This window comes from Citrus sinensis, chromosome 2, assembly GCF_022201045.2.
Source record: "Citrus sinensis cultivar Valencia sweet orange chromosome 2, DVS_A1.0, whole genome shotgun sequence".
NCBI lineage: Eukaryota > Viridiplantae > Streptophyta > Magnoliopsida > Sapindales > Rutaceae > Citrus > Citrus sinensis.
Window position 1 is genome coordinate 1,680,982 of NC_068557.1, and position 23,892 is coordinate 1,704,873.

At 31.2% G+C, this 23,892-nt stretch overlaps 1 protein-coding gene across 1 annotated transcript; it reads right to left on the reverse strand.

Moving 5' to 3' along the window:
* Nucleotides 1-6,911: 6,911 nt before the first annotated feature.
* LOC102629656 (linoleate 13S-lipoxygenase 2-1, chloroplastic-like) lies at nucleotides 6,912-12,047 on the reverse strand. Its single transcript, XM_052435609.1, has 9 exons — nucleotides 11,649-12,047; nucleotides 10,476-10,735; nucleotides 10,069-10,306; nucleotides 9,602-9,931; nucleotides 9,406-9,491; nucleotides 8,899-9,009; nucleotides 8,468-8,769; nucleotides 8,095-8,361; nucleotides 6,912-7,920 (listed from the first exon to the last, which is right to left on the reverse strand). The coding sequence occupies exons 1-9, from the start codon at nucleotides 11,974-11,976 to the stop codon at nucleotides 7,158-7,160; spliced, it is 2,685 nt and encodes an 894-aa protein (XP_052291569.1). The 5' UTR covers nucleotides 11,977-12,047; the 3' UTR covers nucleotides 6,912-7,157.
* Between the last annotated feature and the right edge of the window lie 11,845 nt (nucleotides 12,048-23,892).

Below are 23,892 nucleotides of genomic sequence, written 5' to 3' on the forward strand. Positions count from 1 at the left end.
TTGTAGTGCTCACGAATGTGAGAATTAACATAAAGTTACGAGGAGATACCAAGACCCTCTCCAGAGAGTGACCAAAGGTTGACCAGAGAGTTGTTCTAGAAAAACCGGGCACGATGCCCACACCCAAATGGTTATTGCATCAACCTCTAACCGCCCGGAGATAAGCACGTTGGACCATTACCTAATTTGCATAATCAACTAACCCACTAAGGCTCACGAATCAAGGATGATGTTGCACGTTTTGCTACACACTTGACTGCCTATAAAGCCCCTGAAAATTGCAGATGGAGGAAAGACATAAGAAGTTAAGGGGAAACTCTGCCATTTTGAATCTAGAATTCATTTCTTTTGCATATTCTGACTATTTTTATTCTGTAAACAAATTACTAAGTTACATTGAAAAGTGGCTCAAGTTTTTTTTTTTTAGAAAACCTGAAAACTGACTTAAGCATTGGAGGGTTTTCGCCGGAAAACCATCGGCACTTTCTGACTCTTTTTTTGTGATTGTAGGTGTAAAGAGTATGAAGGTTGATGAGATCGTTAAATTCTGCTCGATTGGAGTAATTGCAAGCAGCTTTACTCCCCATTAAAAACAAATTTAGGTGTTGACAAAACAACCTAATCATCTCTACACGTACGACCAGATTTCTGCATCAACACAATATTTTTGTTTTCAGTTTAATATAATTTAAAACATTTATTAATGTGTTCATATTTGAATTTACTGGGTTTAGTTAAAAAAAATTATTATTATATTATTTTTCTTGAAAGTGAACATCAAATATTTAGATGAGTTTATAATCTAAAATTTAAAATTTAAATTTAAGAGAGTTTTTATTTAATAATTGGGTTTAGTCAGTAATTTTGTAGATTCAAAGTATTCAAAAGTAATCAGCTCACTATTTTATTAATAGTAAAAGGGTTTGGAAATTTTAAGGAAATGACTACGTTCCACTTTATAATTTCAGAAAAGACCACTCTGCCATTTTTCTTACAGTGTTAACCAATTCCAAGCTTTTTGGACCAAAATATCCTTGATCGCCCATAACTCATAAAACACAAGATTCCGTCCCTAATCCCATCTTGCTCTTGGCCCCATTTACAGTCTCATCATCCTATATTGATGGTATGAGAAGTGAAATCAAATCGGAGATGAGAGATACCATTTTCAGCTTTCACGACATAAGCTGAAAATTTTATTTAATGGATTTGGCAGCCCGTTGCCCAGGCAACAGGGGCCGTCGCCCATGAGATGGGCCTGGCAAAATGGCTTGTCGATTGAATTCTAGGTTTTCGATTGAGTTCTCTAATATTTTGGTAGTTTGGACATGTATTAAGCATTTTATCGAACATATATTAGAGAGGGAAGGAAAATAGAAATAGGTCGTAAATGAGAGTGAGGGAGAGGACTATAAGCGAAGCAGGGCACCCTGGTCGGTCGCGCATTTTATCGAACACTTGGTGAAGATGCAAATTGGCAGAGGCAACAAAAAGAATGGTGAACAACATATAGAGAAGAATGAACTGGTTGCCGTATAACAAAGCTACTTCACCATCCCATTCGAGCCACTTGGGGCTGAGCTTTGCGGCTAAGTTCAACTGATATCCTTGCCACATTTTCCCTTTAGCAGTATGTTCTTTGCAGCCCCACGAGAAAATTATCATTTTTTGAACTCATACATTACTGCTATTAACTTCAACAAAGAGTTACACTTGAACAAATCCACCAAAAGAATAATGGTTTTCTACATTAATTTATCAAATTAATAGGATACACAATCGTAAAACTCTTTTCACAGTTTCTTTTACAGCCAAACAGTCAATTAAAGAACTACAAAGCCAAACGGAGATTGTGAAGGTTGTGATCATTGCACTATGATGGAGGGATAATTTGATGCTGGGCGATGAGGGATGGTAAGAGATGTGTGATGGGAGAGGTAAAATCTTGTATTTTGGTCTAAAAGGTATGTAATCGGTTAACATTACAAAAAAATTGTGAGGATGGCCTTTTAAAAAAAAAAAATTGAAAAGTGGAGGTGGTTAAGTTAGTAAATTTATTTAAGTGATTTAATGAACTTCGAAATAGATTAGGATTTTCTTTTTATAGGATCTCTCATAAGTTTTAAAAGATCTTGTCCTGTATTTTTTATGATAATGTACGGGTAAGATTCAATTTTTCTATTTATTTAAGAGCAATTATGTAGGTAAAAATTCTTTTCTATAAATTATTTTGTATATACTTACGTGTCATCATATGAGTGGTTGATGAAGATATCACTTGGCTCACATTATTTTTATTGTTTTATGTTTTCATGCAATCAGTTATGTAACGCAACATTAGTTTGTATAAAAATACTTTGTACAAGAGTTTGTAGTTATTCATGCATTACTTCTTCTTCTTTTTTCTCTCTCCAAATTATTAACGACCAATCACCACAAGAATATTTGCTTAGGACAAGATCAAATTATGAGAATAATAATTCTGTTGCGGTCAAATAATAAGACTTATATACTCTTCGTATTATTATTTACTTATTTATTTATTTTAAAAAGATTAGGTGCTCCTATTGAATACATAACCCTACAATGCATACATGTATTTGTTGTTAGATACACTTGATAAGAATCTAATACACTAAGGTGTTTATACACCAAAAGTATCCAAAAGTGTCATATATATTTTGATTTATTTGTATATATGTCACACTGTCACCAACTGAATGCTACATGAGTTAATACTAACAAGAGTCTGCCTAGAACATTTTTCATCCCTAAACCAAGAAAATTGCTCTCTTCTAATGCAAGAACACATAAATGAACAGGCATACAATTACATATATTTTTCTTCTCTTTTTGATAAGAGAAAGGAGGGGTCCAATTCTTACTGTCCATTGTTTCAAGTGTCTCAAATCGCAAAACAGCTTCACCTTATGGATTGCCTCCTTAATCAATGTGGTAAGTATGTTTTTCTAAAATGGTTCCTCTTTGAGTAAAGACAATCTAACTCCTTCATTGAAGAGGGTGTCTATTCCTGTGTGTTAAGATAATTGATTTAGTTGTAAATCAATTAATCAATAGCTTAACTAGATGAGCAAAGTTTGTTATCTTTGGTTTAGTTAGTTAAGTTGAGTTTGTTATCAATGACAACATGGCAGCTGACCTGGCTAAAGTTGAGTTTGTTACAATACTAACTTTACAATAGTAGCATGCGTGAGAGGCATGTAGAAGATTCAAGATCATTGTATATATTCTCATGCAAATAAACAATTAGTTGAGCTTAATACATTTTGAAATCAATTCACAACTCTTTGAATTTTCTTTCATTTTCTCATTAACCAAACAACATTCAAACTTTTAACTCTATGAAGTACTGGAAACCTCGATCGAGATCAACAACAATAGATTCTATAAATGTATCAATTCATGCAACATTAAGTACAATGTCTTGGTTGAAAATTGTCGTTCCTTTATATCCAAGAATTCTATAAATGGTAAAATTCAAAAAAGGGTTTTTTAGGGGAAAAGAAAGTAAAAAATGAACCTAAAAGAAAGCTGCTTCAAGTGGAGATGAGATCAGTGGATTAAAACAATGACGGAGGAAATAGAGTTATTATATAAAAATTATACATAGGAGCTTGTAGAAAAACTAGAAAAAAGGAAAGTGGTATGCTATAAGTGGCTGTATAGAACTAAACAAGGGAAACCAAGAGTCAAACAAAAAAGGTATTAAGCTAAGCTTGCAGCCAAAGGCTTTACTCAAGAAGAGGGCAAATGATAGCTTTTTTGCTTATTTATCAAATGATAGCTTTATGATGAAGTTTAGTTTTCAGAAGTGCAACCTCAACTACTGTGTTTTCTTTAAGGAGGTTTCTGGTGAAAGGGTGTATTTAATCTTATATGTGAATGATATGATTATTATAAGCAATTGCATGGATCAAATGAAGTACTAAAACAGCAACTTAGAGAGAAGTTTAAAATGAAAGACCTCTGACCAGCCAATAAGATTTTTGGAATGCAATTTATTAGAGATAAGAACACTAATACTTTGTTTCTGACTTAGGAAGAATACATTGATAAGGTGCTTGATAAGTATGAATAATTTATTCAAAACCAATCCAAACACCTTTGTTAGCTCATTTTATATTATCAGAACAGCAGTGTCCCAATACTGAATCTGATAAGTCCAAAATGGTAAAGATACCTAATATAAGTGCTATAGGTTGTTTGATGTATTCTATGATATTGACTAGGCGATAGCTTATATGTCATGAGCATTATTACTAGAAATATGGCCAATCTTGGAAGAAACATTGGAAAACAGTAAAGTGGATACATAGGTATCAAAGGGGAACATTAGCTCATTATTTATGGGGGCCAAAAGAAAAATGATAGTCTGATGGTTATGTAGATTCAGATTATGTAGGGGATCTAGATAGGATAAGGCCTCTTATAGGGTATCTATTCATTTACAATAACTCCACAGTCAACGAGAAAGTTCAGTTACAAACTGTAATTACTCTGTTAGCTACCAAAGCTGAGTATATAGCTGCTGCAGAAGAAATATGGTTAAAAGTGTGTTAAAAGAGCTCGAAGTTGATCAAAAGACTGTAGTGATAAGCAAAAACCAAACTCACCCTGAAAAGACCAAGCATATTGATATAAACTACACTCTATTAGGTTGGAGACATCAAAGGCAACTGTGAAAATGAAGAAAATCCATACAGATAATAGTGTAGCTGATATGTTAACCAAGGCTATTCCAAGTGCTAAATTTAAGCTTTGCTTAGATTTAGCTGGTATATGTGAAAGATGAATTACAGGGAAGTGAAGAAAGAAGCGGCAAGTTTAAAAAGAGTTTTAAGTTCAAGGTGGAGAATATTGAAGTGCGAGCTTGAAACTAGATTCTAAAAAGTGTTGTTTTGAAGCATGTATGACTTGTCAGGCTTATGAAATTAAATGGAGCAAATGACAATATACCAGTGTCAGACATTTACTTAAGTAGAGCATATGTCCATCACATGTGATCACTTATCATTGTTCAGCTCAAAACGACGATTTAGGGGATCGTTTTGATTGTTTATAATATTCATGAGTTAAGCACGTGTTTTGAACCCAGTTCAAGGCCATTAATGCTTGTGACACAAGCAGGGACAATCTAGGTTTGTTATAACAAACACAAAACACAACTGGCCAACTTGAGACCTTTTTAGAGTCGTTTTGATCAGTTTATAATCTTAAAGGCTGTGATTGATCAAGAGAGAAAGCTTGTAACTTGTTCTCGGTGATTCAATAAAGATTTGTTACTCAATTCTTCAATGGATATAGGCCATCTCCAGGCCGAACCACTTAATCTTTGTATCTCTTGATTACTTGTTTCTGGTTAATTCTTTGTGTGTGTTACTATTTGATTTTTCAGAATCATTAATTGCAGAGTTTAGTTAGATCCTAGGGGTTCTAAATTGATCTTAGATTGGTTTAAGAACTAACACATACGTATGGTTTATCTGAAAATTTTCTAAAATTTATTGAGTCTCAAAATTAGGGGTGGGCACGGTTCGGTTCGGATCGAAATTAAGCAAAACCGATTTAAATCGGTTATTTTATAAGAACCGAATAAAAAATCAAATAAGAACCGAATAAAAAACCAAATATATACGGATCTTTTCGGATCGGTTCAATTCGGTTCGATTTTTTCGATTCTGGACCTATTTTGAATTTATAATTTTTTAGCCCATTGGGCCTCATGAATGTAATAATTTTTTTCAACAATTAGTTCATCCTAATTTCATTACAACTATTAACAATAAATACAAAGAATTCAAAACACATTTTATCATTAATATCTTACTAACTACTAATAAGGTACTCACAAAATATGAAATATTAAGATTTCAAAATATATAACCAAACTCTAATACTCCATCTACATAAACATAATGTTGTGAAAACAAATAAAAATAACAATAGTTACAACTTACAATATAAAATAAAAAGAAAATTTACGCCAACAACATTCTCCCATCTTCACCAAAAAAAAATTGCAAACAAATATAACAGCAGTGTCGGCCGTGATTGCAATGGATTCGGTTGGATGATTTGATTTCGATTTTGATTTTAGCTTTAGGGTTTGTTTTGGGTGAAATTCAGAAATTGTAACATATATATACCCATAATTGTGTGTGTGCATGTCTATTTTAGTTATCTTACGCAACCAATTAAAGTTTAACACATGTTGATTTGAATAAAAACAAAAAATAACCCGATTTTTCGATTCGGTTTTTCAGTTTAGCTGAGTAAACTGAAGACTGAACCAGTATTTCAATTTTTTTTATAAATCATATATTTCGGTTATTTTTTAAAATTAAAATCGGTCGAATTAAATCCGAACCGTCGGTCCGGTTCATTTTTTTAAGGCCACGATTTTTTTGCCCAGTCCTAGTCAAAATAATTTTTCAAAGGGAAAGTCCAAGTTACAACCCAGTCTAACCCTTTGGTATCTAAAGGAGACATAATTTATATGAAATGGTCCTTTTTAAAAAATTATCAACTAGCATCACTTAAAATTAATGTAACTTCCTTGCTGAAATATAAAAACTTTGGCATTAAATTTACTGTTGCAGTTTTTAATCTAATAGTTTAAGTTTTTTAATCTAGTGATTTTTATTTTTAGTTTAAAATTAATTATTTTTCTAACATGGTTTTAAAGCCAACTAAGATCTCATGTTCAAATCTCCTTATGCTGATTTTGCGTTAATCAACTTGTTACTCACTTTATGTTGATTTGTGGACTATTATTTCCATCTTAATTTGTTTTTCGCCTTTTCTCTATTTATGGAGATCCACGCATTAGTCGCTCTTCTAAGAAATATATGTGAAAAAAAAGGAAAATATTAAGTGAACTAAATATATGCTAAAAAAAATGTTAATAATGTTGAAAATTAAATGTTTAAACCAGCGCGGGATTACATATTTTTTGTCCGAATAGTATTAATCGACAAAAATTCAACGAAAGAGTGTCACTGAATGCACAAAGTATCCCACCAGGATTTTCTTAACATACAATTCAAGTTTCGGAGTACCCACTTGTCATTGTTTTCCGCATTATTAGAACTAGCTTATTCATTACAAGTAAATAAAGGAAAAGTGCAATTTGAACTCTAGATAGAGATGCTGTACGGAACTCCTTTTCCTGTGACACCAGATTTGTCCGCAAGTGGCATCAAGAGCTCATATGGCAGACTGCCAGCTCCATGTCTATTCTTCAAATTCTTATCTGCATTCCTCAAATTAATAATCCCTTTAAGCTCCATCAACCTGCCCTGAAACTTTTCGAAGGCACCCTTTATAATTTTATCTTCACCCCACGCTGGTTCCATGTATTTCCCCAAATAATCCTCATCAGGCGAATGAGCCGATAGCACGTCGAGAACACTGATTACTGCAGTAGCTTGCCTCTGATTGGGGAAGGTAGTCAAAAGTGCAGCTTCAGGTCTTTCAAAGAAAATTTGCCATTCATCATCAGATGGATCTTCATTTGGCATGTTGGCTCTTGCAATAGTTGGCCTATTGGGAAAGTAGGCTGCATATTCGTACTGGCCAAAATTCACAGCTGCATGGAGACCAGAAGCTACCCAAACGATACTTGTGATGGTATCAATTAAATCCTTAGGGCTATTGAGGACAGGCCACCATGTTTCATCCTGCTTGTCACCGTGTCCGACAGTTCGAATTTCAGTCCACCAAGCTTGGAGCTCTTCATCAGACTCTACAAGGCTTGGATCGGGATAGTAGTGACTCACATAGTCGGTAACCCATTGTTTTATGATATCCCAGAGATCAAGACCGTCCTGAGCAAAAGGGTAGTCTTCAATTGTTAGCTTTAAGCCGTGTGGAGAACTTGGATCTTTAGCAGCCATTCCCCTGGAAAATTGGGAAGAAAAAGTAACCTTAAATTTGTTCTTCACCAAAAGTATATTTAAGGAATAATTCAATATCAACGGTGAATAATTCTTAGGCTAAGTGTATACCGTTATCTTAAGAGTACACGTTAAGAGAAATATCCGTGCAGAGAGTTTATAGTTTTGACTTATTTACCTACTAATAAGGTCTTGAGGGAGTGCTTGATGGTCAAATCGCCATTGCTTGTCATAGATAATAGAGCTTAGCAACATACTGTATTTTCCAGGCAAGAATGTGGATTCGATGACTCCACCTGCATTAATAAGAGATTGTCGAGCTAAAGAATTGATCTCCATTGTGTATCGGAAATGTGGCTTCAACAATCTATTGATAGGATGCATTGCACTGAGTTGCCGATGGGCTGCAATTGCATAAGGTTCCACAGAACAATGAGTTCTCAACCTGAAAAATGAATAAGCAGCCCACTGCTAGGTCAAAGGAATTAATGGCTGATTCCAGTATATATTATGTACGCTTGTCTAATTTTTTTTTTTTTAAATAAACTTACCAATGACTGATAAGCTGGTGATAGCCAGAATCATGAGCAAGAACATGAGCTTTGGCTAGCTTCCAAAGCCAGCTTTTAGTAGAATCGCTAGAGGGCGTAAATGCTTGTTTCCATTGTGGCTTGCCGTCCATTGGAGGCCGAGTTAGTTCAATGGCTAGTGGCCTCAATGTGCCATCTGGGTTCAAGTAGAATACAGTGCGAGATCCATACAAGGTTCTGTCTCCGAGCTCTCTCACTTGTTCTACATACGGCAGAAATAGGTCATGGTAATCTAAGATGAACAGCTTCTTTTGATTTAGAGCCTGCGTTAACCCAATTTTTAAGAAGTTTAGCTTACGAATTAATTGGGCGAAAGAAATAATTTGCTGGTCTTGTCTATCTTATTTATTGATATAACTAAAGATTCCCATCCGCTTCATAATTATTTTTACCTCTTTAACAGTCGTACAGCCTTTAATTTCACTCTCAATCATTTCTGTGGTGATTGCTGATTCTGATGGACCATAGATTTTTGGGTCGAGTGAGCTTTTCAACGGCCATTCCTGCAAAAAAATTTTAATCTCATGCTAAAAAAGGTTTCAAGCAGTTTTTTACTTATTCACCCGAATTTAAATATTTTAGGGAATCAAAAGCAAAAATTAATTTAGATTTTACCCCCTCCTATCTTTAGATCGATGTTATGATAGATTTTTATGGTATCAAAGCCAACTCATGTGGGTCTCACGCTACCTTATCATATGACAACATCAAACAAGGCAACGGTCGGCATGCGACAAGGTGTTAAAGAAATTACATCTCAGGACTGAGAATAAAATAATAGGCCAGGTTTATACCATGAGCAGACTGTTGACTATGAGTTAGGCACTGAACTTCTATACTAAATGATTACTTCTCACGATATTGCCGAAGACAAATGTTCAGAATTATATATATAATACCGTAATCAACCGTATGCTGCAAGGGTTGAGACCAGCTAAAGTTTCCCGAGCAAATTCCTCATCCCTAAACCAAAAGAATCTGTCTCCTGCAAATGAGAAAACTCACAGATAATTAAACTACAGCAACAAATTGATTAAAGCAATAAAGCATGCATATGCAGCTTGTTTGTGTGACAATTAAAGAAGAGATTCTTACTCTTAAATGTTTCAGGACTCGTAAACCTCAAAAAAAAATCGCCAATGTCTTTAATTTCTTCAACAAATCCGGGAAGTAACGATTTCCAAAATTCTGCATCTTTAATTTTAACTCCTTCACGGAAGAGTTTGTCTATTTCTGTGAAGTTTGGGAACCCATCGGTGTCGACAAATTCGGCTTTCAAGTTTGGTATTAGCGAACGCAACTGTCCGAACAATCCCCTTATAACAAACGTTGTTTCCTTTATCGCCGAGAACTCTTCATCCCTTGGGACATAAGGCGAAATAGGTATCAAACTTTTGCTTGGCACTCTTTCCTCCGACGCTTCGTCTGCACTAACAAACTAAATATTAGCTTATGTGAAAGGTTTTTCTAGCTTAAGAAAATTCGTCAGAATCAGACCAAACCTTTAAAAAAAATGCTGCATAAACAAAAAGTTGTTGCACTAACACTAAATCATAATTTACCAGTTTTACAATGTGGGCGTCCAGTTCTACAACGTCTAGGATAAGGATGCTGTTTTCCACCGAGTACTGGCCGTTTCAATTCTTCATCTTCGTCAGGATCTCCAAGATCATTGTAGACATCATAATCATATATTCTATCAGCTTTTTGGCGTTCCCCTTCTCCATTGCCCCGTAAATTAACTAGCTCGGCATATCTTAATTTCTGCAATCCATTCGGTGTTTTTGACGGCAGGTATGACTGGTCAATAAAAAAAACACATTAAAAATGAAAAATCACATTAGACCTTGGCGTCAAATTATTTTAACTAAAGTGTAACATGACTTATGTAAGGGAAACTAAAAAAAAGATTGAGACATAGTTAACAACTTAGTACATTTAAAAGAGTCAGAGCAAATTTGAAACTGACCTTGTTAGTAAAGAAAATTCTCGGGTCTTTGCTAGTATTTGGCTGAACCCACGATTCACATGTTATGGTCACAAGACCACTTGGTAAACCATCAAGAACTATATCTTTTAAATACATCTCAAGAGCGTGCTCATTTACCACTAATATTGCACCAATTTCTCCAAAATCAACTGGAACTTGGAATTCTGCTTCATATTGCACCTCACAATCCTTCACTACTACCCCCTTTATTTTTGCATTACCACTAATTGTGGGTTTATCTGAAAGAGAATGTGGAAAAAGAAAGTAGAACTATTAAAAAAGTTTATTCTTAGAATATTAGAAAATATGTAGTTTAAAATGTTTTAAAACTAGGGGTGGGCACCAAGCTGTGAAACCCACCCCACCCGCATGATTTTTGGCGGTTTGGGTTAAGTTGGTAAAAGAAACGGGTTGGAGTGGATTGTTAAATTCCCATCCTATACTGCTTGCAGGTTGGGTTGAACAATTTCAACTCAACCTGCCAAATTGTATTCATCATAAATATAAATAAATATATATATATATATATATATATGAACAAAAAACAAAAATATAAATATGAAAATATAATAAAACTCTCTCAATTAATTAAACTTATATTGACTATTGGTATTTAGACTTTAATATTTTATGTTAAACAAGACTTTGAATTTTTGGACTTTTTTTTCCTTAATTATAAACTAATAATTTATTTGTTAGACTTTGAATATTGGATTGGTTTTAAGGAATTTTATATTTGTGTTTTTATATTTTTTTAATTAATTTATTTATTTTTGTAACGTTTTATTTTTATAAAGTGTTAAATTAGACTATGAAAGTGAACTTTTTTCAAAAGTCCAATCCAACCCCTCCTAACTTATACTTTTGCAGGTTGGGTTAAAAAAAATATAACCAGTTATGTTGGGCTAGACTTTTTCAACCCGCACTATATACGAGTTGGGTTGGATTGACACAATTCGACCAATGCCAACCTCTATTAGAACATGGGAAGTAAAAATGTTATTAAGCATGTTTTCCAAGTTTAGAAGTGTAAAAATGTTATTAAGCATGTTATTAAGCAAGTTTAGAACTATGTAATTTAGGATCCTTGAAATGAGGAAGAAATTAAAGGATAATAAAAGTTTGATTATCATATCTATTCGCAGTACTTACTTTCATCCTTGGCACTAACAAGCTCCAATTGTAGTGATTTACTGAACAAATCTTCTACGTCATCAATGACTTGACCACCAGCCGTAAGCGGATTGATAGGTGGTCGCACAGTGACAACAGCCGTAACACCGTTTGATACAGCTGTATCTGCCATAGCTTTGACACTGTTACTAGGAACAGACCCAAGTCGAATTTTGGGCCCCTTTTTAAATGAAGGACTTGACTGAATTTGGCGAAAAACATTGCCATTTCCATGAAGAAATGGCTTCGAAAGTGGCAATATGGTTCTAATAGATCGAGTCTGATGAACCAGTACTGGGTTAAACATTGTTAGTAATGACTAGAAGGAGACGCTTGAGAGAAAAGCTTTTCTATTTCTTGGCTGCCTGTGAGAGACTTGAGTGACCATTCTTGTCTTTATATAGAAATTTGAAGACATGATGGCGCACAAAAAATGAAGCCAAATTAGAATAGGGTAAGTAGGCAAGACAATTTTGTCTTTAATTTAGATTGCAAAAACATTCTGAATGTATGTCGGTATTCATTTGTGGTCGAAAATCTTAATTCTTAATTAATCTTGTTCTTTTCCTTATCCAATCCTTAATTTTTATCTGCTGTCTAGGTCAGAAATTTAAGGATACAGTCCTTAAATTTGAATTGCTAATTAATTATTTTCTTTTCATCTACACAATCAAATCCTTGATTTTCTCTGCTACGCACTCCACAGCTTTTTTAAATTTCAACCCATCACTTTTTCTGCAATGTTGATTCTACAGTCGGTAATTATCAACATTACGAACCGTCTGTCTGTCACTTTTTTTTTTCATTTTTTCTTTTCACAAAGTGTCTGTCTGTCACTATAATTTCAAAGACATTGATTCCCATATGAGGGAAACGACGAAACGTGACATTATCTTATTCCCATTGATTTATATCCTCAAAATTAATATATATTTTTGTTTGTATATGATTCTTTAATAATTACAATTTAGACGCTGTCACTCGGATGACAATGGGGTGCGGTGGAGGTGGGGAGGCTTATCCCATTCCCCACCCCATTAAATTCTTTTGCCTCCATTCTTAGGGATGATAAAAATCCCCACAGGGACGGGTACCCTCGGGGATTTTCCCCATTCGGGGAGGTTATGAGGATAATTTCATACCCAATTTTTTATTCGGGGAGAGGACGGGAAAATTTTTTTACCCAATTTCTTATTCGGGGAGGGGACGGAGATTAGGTGGAATCCCCATCCCCTACCCATTTTCTCATTTTAAATTTTAATTTTATTTTAATTTTTTAAAATTACTAGTAAATAAATAATAAAATTTAAATTATAAAATTATAAATATTGGTAAAAATAAAAAATATCAAAATATTTATATTATTAAACTTTTAGGCCTAATTAACTAATTAAAGTCCTAAATTTTTATTTAGGACATTAAAAAGACCGAGTAGATTCTAATAGCCAAACATTTTTTAAAATTTTAATATTCTTTAAATATTTTAAACTTAAATCTATTTTTTATTTATTTTTAGATGTTATAATTGCCCACAGCGAATTACAATTTTAATATCTAATCTAATCTAATATTTGCTTTTGATTTGCTCCGATTTAACTATTGTGTTGTAAAGGAAATAATCCAAATTTATAAAGTGCCCACGCCACCATTGAAAAAGTTAATTTTGAACTTAAATTCGATTTTATTTATAACAATTTTGTATTAGACTATTAATTTGTTCATGATAATTTGTAAAAGAAGTTTGTATCCTTTGCATGTTGCGTTACTTACTAATTTAATGTATGTGACTTTTGTAATAGATATTAATGTAAGATATATTTCGAACTTTACTTTTATTTGAATTTTTTATTTTAATATGATTAACTCAAAATCGAAAAAAAAATGTATTAATTATTCGGGGATCGGGGACCCTCGGGGATCTCCTGTTATTATCCGGGGAGGGGATGGGGATTCTCTCAAGTAATTCTGACGGGGACGGGAAGGGGACGGGGACATACACAAAATATCGGAGATGGGTACGGAGAGATCGGTCCCCTCCCCTCCCCTCCCCATTGCCATCCCTATCCATTCCCCACCCCATTCCCCAATAAATTTAGTGGGTTGGGGATGGAGAATCCCCACGTGCGGAATGATTTCTCCATCCCCGCCCCATTCCCCATTTACCTACTTTATAGTATATATAAATATATGATTTTAGTAAATTAAAAATTAGAAACTTAAAATAAAATCATCACTATATTATGAAGTATTTAAATTTTTTTAAATATCTAAAAATTTGAAACAATATCTTAAAATGATATTAAAAGTGAAAAATATTTAAAGAGAGCAGCACCTTAAAAGAGAAAAGAAAACATAATAATGTGTTTAGAATTGAAAAATATTGTAGGATTTTCTTTTATTCATATCCTGTTTATATTACATAAAAATTTAAAAAATTTATTATTTGACATTGTAGTTGATAAAATAAAAATTATTAAATAAGAATTAAAAACATATATATATATATATATATATAAAACGGGGATTGGGGTGGGGGTGGGGTGGGGAGTGCAATACCAAACCTCGCTCCGTTAACAATTTGAAAATTATTTTCCCTCACTCCCCACCTCATTTCCCAAAAATCATTAAAAATTTTCCCCATTTGGGGTGGGGCTCCATGGGACCCCAAACCCGTGGAGAATTTTGTCATCCCTAGCTATCACCTAATAACTCGATAACTCAAAAAGTATTTTATAGTAAAAGAGCAGTTTAAGTTGTCGATGAAAAGATTACTAATGTGATCATGAATAAAATGTTATTGGTAGGAAATAGTGTCGTTTTAGTCGAGATAGATGAGTTAACAATTATTTTAAGCTTATATTATTTAGCTAATCAATACATACTATCAATCAACGTAGAATATTTTTCCTATCACCTCTTGTCACGTACGGGCCTTTTTTTTGTCTTGTCTATATCGAGTGGTAAAGGAATACATATGAGCCCACTCATATATAAGTTTAATTCTAATATTATATAAAAGCTCATAAACTAAACTAATACTCAAAATTAAGCTTGCCCAAAAATTGAGGGGATGAGCTTCCAAATCAGGGAATAGATAATCTTGATTTAATAAAGATAATACAATTGTTAATGTTAACGGTATCTTTCATATTTAGTCAATAAGTTTCTATCCCAACTAAGTTTATTGTCAAAATTTTATTAGGGGAGTGTCACTCTCGCATTTAAAAAATGAAATTTCATTCTTATGGATTTACAATCATACATGTTCAATTTATACAATATTATTTTTTTATAAACCCTCAACTAAGTGAGAAGATTAATTAAATTGAAAAATATAAAGATGAATAAATGCAGAGAGTTATTCCACCAAAACCCATAAAGATCTAAAGCAAAAAATAAAGTGAACGAAATTTTGGGGTTCTTTGAAGTGTTAATTTGTCTAATTGTGTCATGTTAAATTTAAGCAAGCACAGATACGACTCATTTATTAATCATGTTGAAATATCAAAATATGAATACGACCACGTCTATTAATTTTGTTGACCCATTTAACATATTTAATACAAAAAATTAAAAATTAATTTAAAAAATTAACAGATATGTCAATATTATTCTTAAAAATAGGTTATAAATAAGTTACTATGATACAAATATGACGTAATAAGTTTATAATATAATATGTATAAAATAGAAGCAATAAATTTATTGTTCAACATATATATTAGTAATTTTTGAATAATAATATACATATTAATTGATATTCGTGTCTGAATGTGTAATCCTGTTGAGGCAGTCCAACATGAATATGACACAGTTATTTATCTTGTCGTATCATGTCAGCCCATTTATTAATCATATCAACATTTGTCAACATAGATGCAACAAAATCCTATCTATCTATGTTGTACAATCACATTGTGACCCATTTTATCATCTCTAGGAGTTCTCATACCAGATAAAAATGAAAATGACGCAATTAATATAATTTTACAGAGAAGACTAGTGAATTTGGGTTCTTCTACAAACTTTCTTGTTAGGTGGGTGAAAAAGAACAAAGAACAAAGATAGGAAGAAAGATAAATTGCTATAAAATTGAAGGATTATGATTTAATGATAAGCTGAATTTTCGATGAGTACTAAATTAATGGTCATAATTTAAATTTTATTTTATTTTTTATTTCTGTTACCTAAAAGCCATTGATTTAATACTCAACACTGACTCCATGTCCAAAATTGAAATTCATTGCTAACTCTTTGTTAATTAGTTAACAAAATGATTGGTTGAGCAAATCAATGTCAATCAATTGCATTATTCCTAAATTATGCATATTTATTGTATTTTTAATTTTTTCTAATTTCAATCGATTTGTATAAACTTAAGATTGGTTATAAAAGAAAATGAAATTTATTTTCCTTTTTATTATTTGTCTCAATGGGATCAAGATCCTTTGGATATTGTGTGTATTTATTCGAGCCTTTGGTTTGTTAAATTTTTTGTATATGCATTTTATTTTTTGTTTAGTGCTACATTACATATTGTTTTGTTGGGAGATTATCACTTTTTTCTATATTGAAATTATTATATACTACTTAGTCCTGAAGTGTTTGGAATACTCATCACCTCTTATAGTTACAAACCAAATAGAAAGGGTAATTTTTTGTAAGGACGAACAAGTCTTTTGATAAGTTATTACTGAATACAAGAATCTTAAAAGCACAAAATGAAAAAAATAAAGACAAGAAGTTTTTCTTTATTTTATTTTAGGCAAACCTCAACGGTTGGAAATAAAGACAAGAAATTTAAAAGGCTAAACAAAGAATAAAAAAATAAATTAGAATAAGTAAAATTTACCTATTTCACATGTGTATAGTGCACAAGTACCAAGACACATGGAATCATGGACACGGACCGAGACTATTAAGACACTCGTGTAAAACATTTTGTAACAGTAAACCTCTTTTAAAAAGAAAAATACTATTTCCTCATTAATATCAACACCAAGGTTTTCAAAATATGGGCGCTGCTTTAAAGATAGGCGAAATAGACAGTCACTTAGTGTTTCATGTTAAGAAGACCTATTGTGGTTATTTAGGTTCTATATGTTAAGAAAATTCTTTATTTTTTGGTATTTTCTTGATATATTCAAATTAATAGATTTTTTAAGTTACTTATAATAGGAAATTTTTTTTAAGCCTCTCTTTAATTAATAATTATCTTACAATTAAGAATTTTTATACAAATTCTATATTTGATAACCTTAATTTTAAAAAGCTAGAATTAATAGTATTGTGTAACCATTAATTAATTATTATTTTTCTAAGAAAAAGATTAAATTCTTTATCTGTCTAAAAATATACTATTTATTTAATATTATAAAATTTCTTACATTGAGCTCTATAAAAAAAATTATTACATTTATTGCCTCACTTTTGAAGGGAAAAACTAGTTTCTTGAAACAATGATTTTAAAGAAATTAAATAAAATATCTTCTTGACTACTTTTTCTTTTTGAAATTTCTTATTATCTTGTTAATTGTTAACATTCAAGATATAATCAAAAATTGATTGATTTTTGAGTTTTTTTTTTTATATTTCTTTTGAGTGTTGAAGATACTGAAAGTAAAGAGGTCTTATAAAAAAAAAATTGTCTAAGGCCCATTACTATAGAGTCAATCCTATCCAAAAAATAATGGCACATGGAGACTGAAAGGGATAAAAGAAGTATTTGAAATGTATTATATGAATTTAATTATTTTATCTTTTATTTACTTGTCTTTTATGTAATTTATAAAATTTATATTTATGCCGATATTGATACCAAATTTTAGTCACGACATTATATATTCTTTCTATCAATAACCATTTAATGGCTCAACCAATTTATTTATTGTGATTAATGGAACTGTATGCCACAATAATTGCGCACAGCCAACTCATGTACATGTGTAACATAATTTATAGACGTTCACTAGGACAAATAATTTAGGTAGAGACGAGAAAATTGTTTTCTAATAACAAAATACTTTAAATAATTTAGTACCTTAAATGATGTTATATGGGGTCATTGGGTTTACATGTGATACTATGTGACATAAGCTAAATATGTTTTATGTGTTTCAAATGCTATTGTTTTGTTAAAAGGATGTAAATGGCTTTATGATGATGTGATTTATTTTAGCTAAATGATAATTTACAAAGGTTATTTCTCTTATTGTTATGTATATCTAAGAAGTTTTATTAAATTATATTATAATAGTTTTTAGTATTGTGCATAAATTTACTTACCGAGTTGACGGCTCACCTTTTATTATAGACTTAGATGATGTGAGCTCATGGTCTTAGGAGGGAGAATAAGAGCTCTGTTTATTTTAGGGATTGTTGTTACGTTGATAATTTAAGAATAATTTAGCTTCCTTTAGAGGTTCAGAACATTTATTGTTAGTTACTACTTTGAAAGTCTTAAATATGAGAATAATGAAATGCAGTTTTACTTCAATTCTATCATAGTGTCTTGTTAGTGGGATTGGGGTGTTACAATATGGCTCATCGCTTCTAGGCAGAAGTCGGCTTTCCAGCATGAAAACTTTAGGGAATAGAGTTCGTGTAATGCAATTATCACACGTAAATTTTTCTGTTAAATGGCTGTAAGTTACATTTATAAAGTCTTGTTCAGTATTAGATGTGTGGCTTAAGAACTACTATTATCATTAAAAAAAAAGTTGTAATTATAAATAAAAAATTAATAATACAATAAATATAATTTTACCATTAAAAATTAAAAACTACACCTAGCTGAGTACAGTATCGAACAGACTCTAATAAGTCTTGTCTCCCACAAAGTTTTTTGTTTTGGTCAAATATAGATTCTATAAGTTCTCGGTGGCAAAAACTTTAATTTTTCGGTTACATCATAAATTGCATTAAATGCATAAATAGTTCAGTTGAAGGAAGCCAACTGCCAATAATAATAGGTTGTTCCCAGCTAACATCCAACCCGTCATCCAAATTTAATAATTTCTTACTTAAATGTCTCTGACACCTTAATCAAAGCGCGGGTATCGAACGAAGCGGGCAATAATCAAATCAAACGATTTCCAAATTCACCAGAAATGTAAAAAGAAAACAAAGCGAGTTCTCATGTTCTTAAATATCACATGGGTTACACGTGTTGTTCTGATGAAGATTTGGTGTCACCTGTACATTTGTTTCAACGTACAGACATCAACATAAGATAAGCATTCAATCCTACTCACTTTCTTTCACCTAACATTTTCTCCAAATTCATTCAACAATTGTGGTGGAGATTGGTGCGGCGGTAAACCTACCTACCGCACTACAAATGCCATGCAAATACAGAGTACAATATATCGATTGCAAAATAGCGATGGGAGATTGCCAATTTTTTTTCGACTGAAATTTAATTTCCGACGTTATAATTTTGCAGTACTACTTTATTCTAAATAAACTTTTATTCGTATTTCTTAAAAATTACATAAATCGAATATGTTGAAATTAAAATAAAAAATGTTAAATACTAAAAATAAGAAAAATTATTATTTTTATTTTCTATTTTTTCTAAAGGTGAGACTATTTGCACTTTAAGAATTACTCTAAACACTCTTTTATTTTATAAATTTTATATTACAAAAACACCCATAGTTTAATTTACCATTAAGGACAATTTTGTGTGATTAAATAAATACATTATTCTTTAGCCTTTCGTTAAATCAGCATAAACTCTTACTTTATGTTTCTAATTTCTTTGATATGCTTCTTGAAGTCCCCATTATAATCAATTTTAAACTATTATACTACTTAAATACATTTTACAATGAGAAGTTTGGTTTTCTTCATGGGTTGCCCTACTGGTGCTGTTCTTGAAACTATCGAACTTAATAATTTTATGGCCAAATAATATACGTTGAATCAACTTTTACCTCGAATTCTACCACAATAAAAATCATACTTGTAATATCTCAAGGTTCCAATTTATCAAAAGTTAATATTTCATATTTGTTAGTTCCTAACAGTCACAAGAGCATACCAGCCAATTTTTGTAGCACCTTTTTCTGCAGTAGGTTCAAGTATATTATTATCAAGCGGTTTTTTACACACTTAATCCCTTATCATCGTCCCTTCATTTAGAGCAACTAAACAGAGGTCAATGCCATTGTGTCAGAGTTACGAGGAAGAGTATTGTCGAATAAGTTCTTGATATGGAATTTAATTTTCCGAGTTTGTAGTGATGAGCAAATTGAGGGTTATTTTGGCATTTTTAAGAGTGTATTGAGTAAAATTATTTTAAAAAAATTTAACAAGTGAGTGTTATAAGTAAAAGTGTGTTCAAAGTATTTTTTAGAGTGTAAATAGATTCATCTTATTAAAAAAATATAAAATTTAGGTACCCAAATTAAATTTTGACACAATTCAACCCGGATATCTATGCATTTAAGTCGGGTCTGATCATTGCGATACCCGGACCCGCCCCGGGTTTTGCTAACCCTAGCAAAGACTAAGAAAGTAAGAATGGGTATCACCGACAAATTCATCTAATCGCTGGTAAAAAGTCGTTGGTTTTCACGTGCTCCATTCGACTTATGGCACATGAAAAATGAAGCCCTTTTCAAAAAAAAAATGAAGCCAAGTGGGGCCGAAGAGGAAAAAGATACGTACGACGTACTATTACACTAGTTTGTCTTCAGTTTCACGTGCTCCATAATTTAAAGTGTTAATATTCTTCTTCTCTTCTATAAAAATGACACCGCCATATTTAAAATCTATTAATTTATCTTAAAGTCTTGAGCGTTTATGTCGTGTGTATATGAATTTGGATTTCATGCTTATTTAAGTTGTCTTCATTTTTTAAAGATCTGCTTAAGGAAAAAAAAAAACATTTATACTCCACGGATGTTTTGGTTATAGATTAAAGTAGGGAAAATCTCCGGTTTACCATTCGCCTTCTCAGAAAAAAATCATATTCTTAAAAAAAATTTGATGCTCAACAAATCTATTATCAGAACTATTTCCATAAATTCACTTTTTAAGAAATTTTATGTTTCATGAGGTGTAATACGATTAATTAATACATGAATAATGTGCGTAATTGAATTGAATATAACCACTAATTACGTATTGATTTTTTAAAATAAAAATACACATATTATAATATTATACGCTTATTATTTGACTAACATAGTGGCTGGGACGTATTCTAAAATTTTTTTAATTGTGATATTAAAATTAATAATTAAAATTTATTAATCAATTAGCTCATTAAATGAACTAGCAATATGGTCGACATCATTTCTCAGGTCATAGTACGGGGATTTTGCCCTTCGTTAGTCATATTTTCTCAATTTATAAAGAATAATTCTAATTGGCAGATCAACAGATTTCATTATCTTCCTTCCAATTTGAAAAAAAATATATTACATGGACAAATTTTGCCCTTAAATTACCTCTTACCTCTTTTACCATCTGTTCTAATAAATTGAAAGAATCAATCGGCCAATCTGTCAACCTACTATATTTGCGTTAGCTTTCCTTTTCAAACAATTTAACCATCTCTAAACTTCCAAACTCAATCAAATCAAATGAACAATTCCAATTTCCTAATTCGTGTTGTTCTAGTTATGAGTGATTGGGTTACGATTCGTTCGATTTGGAGAATTCAATCGAATTAAAATTCTAATTGTGAACTTGAAATAATCCAGTTTGTTTTGAATTAAAATTTCAAATTATTAAATATATGTACCAAAAGTATAAGTACAGAAAATAAATAAATAAATAAAATACAAAAAAAAAGATAAATAAAAAAGAATGGAAAAAAACAACTCCACAATATCAGTAAATAGCACCATGAGGTCATCAAGACCACCATCATTCATCCCCTTTTCTCCATCTTTCTTAATCTCTGAGGACCACTGAATTTGTAAATTTGTACAATTTCTAGTTAAAAAAATAATAATAATCGCATTACTCATTTTCAATCCATGAAACAAATTCATAAAATTGTTTGTCTGCCTAGTCATTGCGAAGGACCACCTCATGCGTAATGCATCTCCCCGGACCACTAAACTTGGTACACACACCATACAGTTCTGGCTATTTCACGTGCGTCCAAGGACCAAATGTATATTTTATAAAATATTTTTTTATGTCATTGTACATTTGCTTTGTTTAATTTGGAAGGATTTGATTTTTAAAAAGACAGACGCCTACAGAAGGGCTTTCATTCAATTCAATTCCTATTAGTCCAGTAATTAAAAAATAATTGAGTGGAAGTAATTAAAAATTATCAGAATTATCACGCAATTACACTTTGGTAAACTGTTCATACCAGTCAAAGTCACATCATTCACTTTGTCACTTTCGTTTTGTTTTCTTTTTGCTATGTAAATTGTGAAAGGAAAGTTTTGATTGGCAAAGCATTTAATTTAGGGTCCAGCGACTATATCCATGGGTTTGATACCCATTCTCTTGTCATTTTCAAAATCCACCGTTGAATTTAACTTAAGGGTTGTATAATGGCTAAATGTGATTATTGGGTCATTAATGTTAAAAGTCGTTGTTCATGTAAAATAAGAAAAATTAAAAATTTTACGATCATGACATATAAATTTATAATATTTTAATTTTTTTACGCTATTAAACTAGGTTTTCAATTAAATAATTTCTTCTTAAATTAATATTTATTTAAATTAATAAATTTACTTATAAATTAATAAATTAACTAATTTATTATATAGTTAAACTATGTATATTATTTACTAGCCATAATTGATGATAAATATAAATATAATTTCTTTTTAATTTAACACGACAACCAATTTCCTTTCACCCATATAAGCAGGGTTCAAACTCCATATCTTTTTCTTTTTTTTCAAACAAGAGATTTTATATGCCAAGTTGATGGAATACACAAAATACGAAAATAAATTTAATTGATATCCTATGTAAGTAATGTCTTATTATTTTTTATAACATAATATTTAATTAATATACTAAATTATTTAATTATGTAGTAAAAATATTTTAATTTACTAATAATAATAAAGTGTTAGTTTATGAATTTATAAAATCATTTTTATTTGTTTGAATAATGAGTTTTGTATTTTTAGTTGAGTTTTTGTCCTGAAAATTGTGGCTTCTAGAAGCATTAATGCAACTACAAATTTGTAGGTGTGGGACTAATATGTGAAAATCTAAAAATTTTCAACTTGTTTTTTTTTATAACAAATTATAAGATTCCATTATAGTTAACCTTAAAAAGGACAAAATAAAAATACCAAACCCCTATTGGAAAGTAGTTTTGTCCTTAATTTAAGCATTTCAATTCAATTGGATGATGATGATTGAGATGAACAAGCCCACGAGTAAAACGTTTAAAATATAAAAACAAAATTTATATTTATCTTATCGTACACTACTTTTGAATTTGACGTGTGTGGCTACAATTAATCTTGGGCGATGTCTCTATTAATTAGTCACATGGATGGCAAATTAAATTGTGTCCTTCGTTAGGATAACCATTCATTGTACATGATGACAAAATTAGGATTAGGCTGCATGGCCAATTATTTCACATTGGATTTTCATCGCCGGCACATGGATGAACCTTTTAGTTAATCCAAGGACAAAACTATAGTAGTCTGCGAGACTATTGAAGGCCTCTAATTTAAATAATAGTTTCCTTTTACCTTTTTTTTCCGTCTTCAGTTAATAATCGACCCCCCTCATAGAAGCTCTTGAAGAATAATGTAAAAAAGAGGAATAGTATATTTAAAAGAAAATTTGTATTTTTAAAAGGATCACGCGTTTGATTCTTATATAATTTATTATGTGATAATAAGATGACAAGATAAATTAACACCTGATATATGATAATTTATAATATAGTTACATCATAGGTCATATTATTGGGATAAAAGAATTTTTTTATTTTATTCTTATTAACGTACGAATATTGTAAAATGACTAATTAACAATTAAAATAAAGTCATTCCATGTTAAAAACAAACAAATTCAAAATTACAATTTTTATCTAATTCAAATAATCTTAAAATAAATTTATAGTTTGAGTGACTCATATTATTACATTTTATTTTTATTTTTTTAGCGATCATTGCTTCATTGCTCCGTAGTTACAATCCAATATTGCACCAATGAAGCTATATTTAGTTCTCAATCTTGAGCACATGGAATGCTTTACTTGTGTGTTTAA